The sequence below is a fragment of the Tigriopus californicus genome, chromosome 5, assembly GCF_007210705.1.
Source record: "Tigriopus californicus strain San Diego chromosome 5, Tcal_SD_v2.1, whole genome shotgun sequence".
Classification (NCBI taxonomy): domain Eukaryota; kingdom Metazoa; phylum Arthropoda; class Copepoda; order Harpacticoida; family Harpacticidae; genus Tigriopus; species Tigriopus californicus.
The window spans coordinates 6,193,108-6,202,412 of NC_081444.1; the positions used below are offsets into that span (position 1 = coordinate 6,193,108).

Genomic DNA, 9,305 nt, shown 5'->3' on the forward strand with positions numbered 1-9,305 from the left:
ATATATATATAAATAAAAGTCAAGTAAAATGTAAAATCTTCTCGTCTTGAACTGCTGGGATTCCGGTAGCGGTAAGGAAGTTCGCACCAAAAAAAAAAAGAAGACCATGTCTTCGTTGTTCTTGGTCTTAATTGAGCCAAAGACGTCATTGAAAGCTGTTTTCTACAATACCGTAGTGACTTCAATGCTAGAAAAATCAAATTCCTCACACAGAAATTCTTTCGGGTTGATTTTTAAATCACATTTCCAGATTGATAAAAATTAACTAAAAATCCTAGCGAATCTGCATGTCGTCTCAATGTTTCGAACAAATTTAGATTAAGGGAGCTCACGTGCCAATAAAAATAGTTATGACTAGCTGTAAAAAAGAAGTCGAATAAGTTTTCAGACTTTTTAGTGTCCACTCGACTTTTTCTAGCTTTTTTGCCGTTTTCACACATTTCGTCCATTTTTCGCATTTTCGTTCGAACGTTCCTGCTTCCTTCAACACTACACAACAAACAAAACCCAACGCAAAAAAATAATAATGGCGAAAGTCGAGACCCCGTTATAATTTTTCAAACCAGGGTGAGCTAGGGCATACTCCTCGACTAGGGAGTAGTTGTCCGAACAAAGCTCAAAGCTGCACGGCGTAGAGCTGCAGTTATGGGTCGAACAAAACGCTTTGTAAAGGTACTTAGCCATGTATCGCTCTCCTTTCCTGATGTATTGAAACCTTTCTCTCCAAGACTACTTGAACCGGATATTGATGGAAAGCTTCACATAAGCATTAATAACTTCCAAGTAATTTGCGAACAATTTCTTCAGGTTGACCAGGTTGAGGGGAAGACCGTTCGATTTTGGAAGTCTTAGGAAAGCAATTTCCAAATTTGCTACCTTTTTGGGCCCGTTGCGGTCTGCTTAATGTCCAGAGGTTTTAAATAGTTATCTAGCTTCTTGTACCTAAAACTATAAATTCATGCTGCCAACATTTGGAACTCGTCAACAGCCCTTCGGGATGCTCAAACGAAACGTGCTGCGATCTCTTCAGCCAGAGCTCTTTCCAAATCTGCACCCATCTAGGCTAACCTAACCTTACCTTCATTACTTATTTTTTATTTACCCTCCTTGTTCAAACTCTGCAACTAGTACGAAAGTTTACTAGTGTTAATCCCCTGGACAAATTTACTAAATCCGATTACACACTACTCAATGCTTGTTTTCGGCATATTTTATCAACTATTTTCCCCAGCTTTTTTAGCCGCTATTTTGACAAATTTAATCGACTATGTTTTACGGCTCTAGTTATTACTAATCAGAGAAACTAGGAGACTCCAACAAAAATCCATTCGATCATAAGAAATCTTAAATCAATCCAATATTATAGTCACCAAGATTCATTTAACCATTGTTTAATATTCCTTCGGGTGCAAATGCATAGAAATGTGAATTTGTTCTGTAGTACCAGAGGAGTCTACATTTAGCTCAAACGCATAGATTAAATAGATTCAATTTTAGAGCAATTACTTCCATTTTCAATTCGTCACGTTTTTTACCTGTACTGGGGGAGGCCATGATGGCCAGTGATTACGTAGGATCTTGACAAAGAATGAGCCATCCAAGCTACAAAGTACAATCAACAACATCTCAAAATCCAGTTTTCAGTTCGTAACTTGCAAAATGAAGCTCGCCACGACTGACCAGAGAACATCGAACCATTCGTACATACTTCAGCACAGGGAGTTCCATAAATATGAATGCGGTTTTTCCAATGTCACAATACATGGTATCGTCGCTTTTTAAAGAAACATCATTCGAAGAGTCAATAAACTCGTCATTGCTGAAATTGCAGAAATACCCACCCCCAATAAAACCACAAAACGTCACCACAAGTATGGTTAATGAGTTGAATAACACTCTGGTTCTTCTCTAAAAAAGAAGTCGGACCATTTCCAGTCCTTATATATATGAATGATCCCCTCCAGTTCTCCATATCACTTGAACTTCAAGCTTCGTTCAAAAATGAAAGTACTTCTTATTTCCCTGGCGACTCTCTCGTTGAGCCTGGCTCAAGATTTTGACAACCTTGTCCAAGACAAATCATCTCTACCTCCATTAATCCAAGAGGCTCTCCAGGCTTGTGGAAGTTTCAAGAATCTGCGAGATGGAAACTGCCCACCCCACACGTACTCCGGCCCAGCCCTACCTCCCCCGCAATTGAAAGGGGCGGTTCGTGTTCTCTCTTGTGGTGGATCCGAGTCCGTGTCCTTTGTCGGGATTAACGCCCCTTACAACGCCACTCTTCAAGCTTACGGGTTCACCAAAGGAAGTTTTCAGCTCCGGATTGCTTTCACACCCAGGACGTCGATCAACTTTTTAGCGGCTACTGCTTCTGGTTCGCTGCCAGTGTTGCCAAATTTGAACACGAAAAAGCCCATCTGCGAAGTGGCTGGCAACGCTTGCCCTTACATTCTGAGCGGCAATCAGTGTCCCATTCAAGCGGGTCAGAAAGTTGTGTACCAATTGCCGATCCGGATTGCCGGCAATTATTACCCTGGCCTTCAGATCTCGGTCAAAATTCAATTGTTCGACTTCGATCAACCCGCCTCAGGATGTCTGCAGGAATCTCAAGTGAGCGGGAAAAAACCACTGGTTTGCCTTAAGATCCCAGCTTTCATTCTTTAAGTCACACGATGATTACCACTGTTGAGAAACCAAGATATAAAGACGACTTAATGTTTCATGTTGACCGACTTTTACAAGGACAAGGGTATTCTTCTTTTCGTTAGGTCGAAAAAAGTCGACCATTTGGAGCTTGTTGCAATTAAATAAAGCCTATGAACATGTACCTTGCGTTACAAGCTTTCTGGATATTATTTTTTGACATTTAGCTTCACTTCTACCATTCGGTAAAGATTGACGTAATACATCGAGGATGAATGAAACGACTGAAAGCCTTTCAACAATCATGGCCTCCGGCTCTTCTGAAGGATTAGTTTAAAAAAATGTCGGATTCTGTAGGTGGTGAAGGAAACAGAACGAACGAATGCAACCACTGCCGTTGTTTCAATTTGAATTTGGCTGCAGCACAAAGGAGTTCTAAAATCTTACTCTCCCGCGTAAAGAAATAGATATGACTGTGTTGGGACTCGTCATTTTCGAAAAGTTCTCATATTCCAAGGGGTACTATTTTTCCCCTGTTCTTTCAAAGAGCTTAGATTAGATGAAGTCTTCGAAAATTTGAACCACTCGTTTTCATTTGATGAAAAAATTCCCAATCACATAAACCAAAGTTTTCTGAAAAGCTTACAGTACATAAAAATTGCCGATATGGACTTGAAATGTGTATATTTGGACAATGAAGCAAGAAAAGGAGATGAAGTCATCACAATTTGTTGGGAGGTCGTTAGAACATTTGGGGCTTAATAGCTCAATTGTTGAGGGATTGAATTACTGTTCTGGGCCTTTTATCATAGAATGGAGTTGTTTAACTAACAATGGTTTTTTAAAAGAAACACAATCTTTCTCAATGACATACACAAAACACATTTTAAATCTTGAAAAAGCAGTTTTTGGACTTATTGTTAACATTTTAAAGTTTTCTATTATTACAAACTTTTTTATTAACTTGAGGAAAGTTTTTGTCTATCTGATGGTTTGTATTTTGTTTTTTACTGCCTTCATTGCTTTGAAAATTAGGCCACTGGTATTATGTCAAAGGGTTTCTAAGTGTGATTGATTCTCAATTTGCCCCGAAATGGGAGGGCGCAGTAAAATTTTTGAACATTTTTGACGGAGTTCGTATTGATAGTGCTTGGTGAATTTTGTTGCTTAAATTTACATTTATTCATTTATTTCATTTAACCACAAGTGGCGTATTTAACGCCATCAAGTTCCAATTTTATGGTTTTGTTTCATAATCATATTTTTTGGTCAATATTTTGCGTAAATGTTTCCAGGACAACTTGACTCAGCGGACAACTCGACCCAGTGGACAACTCTACCCATTATAGACATTAGGCCCAATATGTTGGCTTACAAATATTTCATACTTAAGGAGCATAATTGGAACTGTGATGCAAAACGTGTCAAAATTTGAAAGGTTTTACACAATTCATATTTTGATTCTTAAAAGCAAGTTATATTAACATCAATCAAGGTGTGAAAATCATGTTTGAAAATGTTTTAATCAAACTTGATTTTTAATCTGATGCCTTACTGATGCCGCCATCTTTGCATGCACATGAAATGTTGACTAATCAAGCTTTGGTTTTGTTCCATAATCATATTTTTTGGTCAATATTTTGCGTTTAGTTTTTGCACTGGTTTGTAGCTGGGTCGAGTTGTCCTGGGTCGAGTTGTCCATTGGGTCGAGTTGTCCTGGGTCGAGTTGTCTACTGGGTCGAGTTGTCTTGGGTCAAGTTGCTCTGGGTCGAGTTGTCTGCTGGGATGAGTTGATTCCCAAGTGCAACTTGGTCTTTTTACCAATAGATGTTGATGTCTTACATATTGGTAGGATATCTATCTGCTGCACAGGTACAGTTGAGCATTCCTGAGAAGTGTTTCTAAATCAAATAAGAAATATCTTTACAAGCCAATGTTGTATGTCACATTTGGTTGTTTAAATTTCTTTTCTTCAAACTTATAAAAACAAATTGCTCTGTAACACTTTGAAACTAAAAATATAACTTTCGCATGTTTGGATACTTCAACAACCCTCTACCTTACACTAGAAACTAAAGTTATTTAGTCTCTACCCTAAAGGTGTCATGACCTTCAAAAGTGATCAAGGGAATATTTGTCAGGAAATGGGATGATTCATATCCCACCTGAGAGGGACCAAATATCCTTTTGACTTAGAACAAAATCAATTGCCTGGGTGTCCAGAATAACGTTTCTTGTGAGCAGTGATTTTTTTGAGTATGTCTTTTTAATCTCCCAGATTAATAGTTACTCATTTGATGACAGTTACTTTTTTGCATGAGGTTTAAACAAATGACATACAAATAAGAAAGTTTCCCGCAATGGCGTTTTGTCTAATTCTACATTGAATTACCAATGGTTCAAAATAGTCTTTGCGGACTCTATTTAGGGTATAATTGATCATGCTGAGCTTGACACTCACAACAACAGGTGCAATGGGTGCTACACATTTTCCACCTTGCCTATTTCAAAGGAGATGTCTGGCAATCTATCTTTTGGAGTCAGGATACCTTACTTGATTTGTTTTCAAAGCAAATTCAATAAATTCATTTTGTGTCTATTGTTTCATTTTTCCTATTTTTTATCTTAAGAATAATATTTTTAGCATCTTTTTCATTATCTTTGTTAGTTAGTTCTAATTCTATTTCTTTCATTTCACGGTAAATGGTAACATTACAAAGATCTAATTTCTTTGCAATTTCAGACGCTTTGACACCATTATTAAGTTCATTTATAATGAAGTCTCGCCTTTTTTTGATGCTTGATTTCACGATTTCTGGCTAGCATTTTTAGGTATCACTTGTAATTGTATTGTTGTGAGCAACAAGTGCATCAACAGCTTCATCTTTATTATTTATCTCAATGATTGCTTCCTGTGCTTGTAGAGCACTTGTGCGGGCCTCTTTCAAAAGCATTTTCATAATCTTCATAATGAATATTCTTCTTTTTATTTACTCTAGTAATTCCCTTGGCCCTCTTTTCTTCCTTTTCGTCCAAAAATTTAAATGCATATTCTTTGCTTCTAAGCCCTGTGAAACGAGTAATAATTTTAGATGGATACTCATTCTTCATATATCCAGGAGTTTTTTAGATTTTTTGTTGAATGAAGAAAGTGTATTTTATCATAATTTGAGAAATCAAAATGTTTACTCATTTTCTGTAATTCTATGTCCAAATCTTCACAAAAAATTTGGAAGATAAGGCTGTCAGTATCTGTCATCAACAGACGAATATTAGGACATTTTACCTTCAAAACATCATACCAAAATATGTACATGTGTAATTTAGACAATTCTAGAATTTGAAATCCTACATATATAGGTCGATTTAGGGTAACCTTTGGCTTAATCTTTTCTACTCCTGAAAAGCAATTTTCTTCTTCATCGCATTCTATGCATGATCCATCAAGTTCTTTGCATTTCTTACATTCAGAATATAAAATTACTTTCTTAATAAAAAAAGTATTTTCTTTGAAGCCACTTATATCTCTCTTGACTTGTTACGATTTCAAAGTTACTGAACTTGGTTATATCCATTAATGTTTGACCATACACTGCATTGTTCATGAGTTTGAAAAAATCTTTCTCAAACTCATTCTTTGCTTGTGCCCTCAATTTTGTATTATGCTTAATATATTCTTCCAACCATGCCTTTTGACGGTATTTCAAAACCTTATGTATTTTTTTCAATAACAATGCCTTTGGACTTATAATAGTGAAGATTATGACAAGAAACAACATAATTCTTTCGTGATCCTAAATGAGGTATTAATTTTGGGTGCTTACTGCTCAAAGGGGTTAAAACTTCAGGAACCAGAGGGAAGTCATTATGATCATCATGAAACTTCTCAGGATACCTCAAATCAACTTCATAAAAGCAGTTAAATGTCTTGGTTGGTACATACAATTTGGGTTCTACCCATTTAAAGTCTCCAATAGGTAGTGGCTGCATCATTGCATAACCATACAAATTATTCATATCAATGTATGAAATTTAACTTGACTGTTTGTCTTTATCATAAAGATTATCCATGTCTTTGTTGTTTGCCTTTGCATGTTTTGTTGCAATGTATGAAACACCACCACGAATACCTCGTTTCACAAAATTATACTGATCAACATCAGTAATTAATTCTAATTTTTCTCCAGTCTTTTTCAAAGCAGCTTGCCAAGTCATTGACGCTGCAGAAACAAAATGAAAAGGATCTAAATCATAATGTGTCATACCTAGCTGCCTGTATGAGTTACATACATCAACCAACTGAAGAACATCAGTTTTGAGGTAGAGTTCCAGATACTCTTGAAAGTCATTCAATTGCAGTGTTTCCATAACATGAAGATAGTGCTGGTATTCATCATTGGATATGTGCTCTTTCTTCAAATCATTAAAAAAATATTCTTTTGACAATATATTCTTTCTTTTTAGTTTTACTAAGTTATCAAACCACGCATTAGGGAATACACCTTTCTTGAGTAGTGTCTTAAATATTTTATCATTTTTATATTTTAAAGACATAACTGGAAATGATTGCCTGAGAATTTTAATGTCCTTCTTTTCAATGAATTTAACAAAATCATTAAATACTTCATTTTTATTCTTGAATTTTTGTGATGGTTGATAGTTTGCTTGATTCTGAATCAAGACTTCTAATGGTTGAGAAAGATGCATAAATGAATCTATGAATTGGAATTTAACATGATCACCATCAATTGAGCTATTCCAAGACAGTGTTACACATTTAGGTTTTTCACTGTTTTCCATCAGTGGAATACAATCAACTTCCGAAAAATATTTCATTTCCAATAAAATTGATTCATCATAACCCCTAAAATTATGTGAGACTACTTTTACACAAATGTTTTTTAAACAGTATTTGAGATTGAAGTCATTGTGAGCATAACCTCTAAATTTACCAGAAAAATGACAATGATCTTTAACAGTTTTATCAATAGGTTGAATTAGTAATTTACAAATATGACATTTCATAACTTCTTCATCGCTCGCTGCGCTTGACCATTGATCCCACTTCTTCAATTGGTTTGCTAGAATCCTTAATAATTTGGTTGATCTTCTCAACATCTTTTTTTAATTCTTTGATGAAATCCTGAGGGGCAGTCATTCCTACAAATTTCTTGTATTTTCCCACATAGTCTGGGAAGTAAGGTTTGTAGCATTCAGATACTTTCATTTAAAATTTCTCCTACATTTTTTACAAAATGTCCAGTAATTTTGGTAATTATAAATTTCCAAGTTAAAGTAGTTCCATAGGTTCTCCTAGTTGTTACTAGTGATGGGATCAAACAAATTTCCAAAATCAGGATCGCCAGAAAGCTAGGAAAGTCAAAACACGTGCCTTTTCTAACGTATCGTAGAATATTAGGCTTCACCAAAAAGGTGACCCTGGTTTGATCGGAGAAAAATCAGGGTCACTTTTGTGATTAACTAACGGGTTTTCGATCATCCGCTAGTAATGCCGTATGCCATTGAAAATGTAAATTGGTAGCCCTACTTGCAACCTCCGATGATTTTTTGTTTGGTCCCCATCAGTAGTTGATACTTCACCAATATAACTTTTATTAACTGTTGGGGTATCTTCATATTGCTGTACAGCTTGGTTTCCATTAAGAAAAGAATTTAAGGAGTTTCTCACATAATTATATCCTTGAGATAGTTTTTCTCCCACAAAGTTAAATCCTTGTGTTAATTTATTGGCTATCCAATTCAACATTTCGTTGCATATTTTGTTATAGAAATAGATTTCCTTAAATCATTTTTCAAATTTGAAAGCATTTTTCTATTTGGGATATTTTGCGCGCTTGTGCGTGCCGCCTGCGGCGGTCTCGTTGAACGAGACCGGATGCAGCACTAGCTTGTATGAGACTAAAAGTTTCGTTGAACGAGACCTTCATCATAAACACGGAACACTTGGTCATACGGCAGTCTCATTGAACTAGACTTATATCATGTAACCTAAAAGTCTCATTGAACGAGACTTCTATGCCGCGCGAGGCGCAGCCGAGCATGGAAAATAGAAAAATAGTGAGATTTCACCAGGGGGATCCCTTGTGAAAAGTTGAAATGCTCTGGAAGGCATATATATGGGCGGAATGACGGCTATGACCACAAGTAATAAGCGGCCACGAATCTGTAGGGTCGGATGATGCAGTTGCCTCTGATCTGATCTAAATTGAATCAGTCTTTGGATGAGGTAAAGTAATCCATCCACCACTTACTTGACGAGCTTAAGCCATGTTCACGGCAGGGATGTGGGTCACTCTACTGCTTAAGCAACCGTAAAGTAAAGAGTAGTACCGTGTGTAGACGTTAGTTGCCATCTCGGATGCCAAACAGCTGAAAAAGAAGCTGCCGTAGACGTTGCGCAATTTGTAGTTTCTTTGTGCGTGATTAGCCTTATTTTATACCCATCTATGGTTTGGGAATCTGAAGCGGGATTGACAATACATACAGAATTTCTCTATTGTCGACTTCCGTTTCAGTGAACTTCTTCTGTTTCAGTGAACTTCTTCTGTTTCAGTGAACTTCTTCTGTTTCAGTGAACTTCTTCTGTTTCAGTGAACTTCTTCTGTTTCAGTGAACTTCTTCTCTTTCAGTGAACTTCTTCA

General features: G+C 36.4%; 1 protein-coding gene across 1 annotated transcript in view; it reads right to left on the reverse strand.

The window, feature by feature from the left end:
* Positions 1 to 2,417, reverse strand: part of LOC131880745 (uncharacterized) — an 8,482-nt gene extending 6,065 nt beyond the window's left edge. Inside the window, exons 1-2 of the mRNA XM_059227438.1 lie at positions 2,336 to 2,417; positions 2,090 to 2,266 (exon numbers count right to left, since the gene is read on the reverse strand). Coding sequence (XP_059083421.1) covers positions 2,090 to 2,266; positions 2,336 to 2,417 — 259 coding nt within the window. The remainder of the gene's footprint in view (positions 1 to 2,089; positions 2,267 to 2,335) is intronic.
* Positions 2,418 to 9,305: the final 6,888 nt, after the last annotated feature.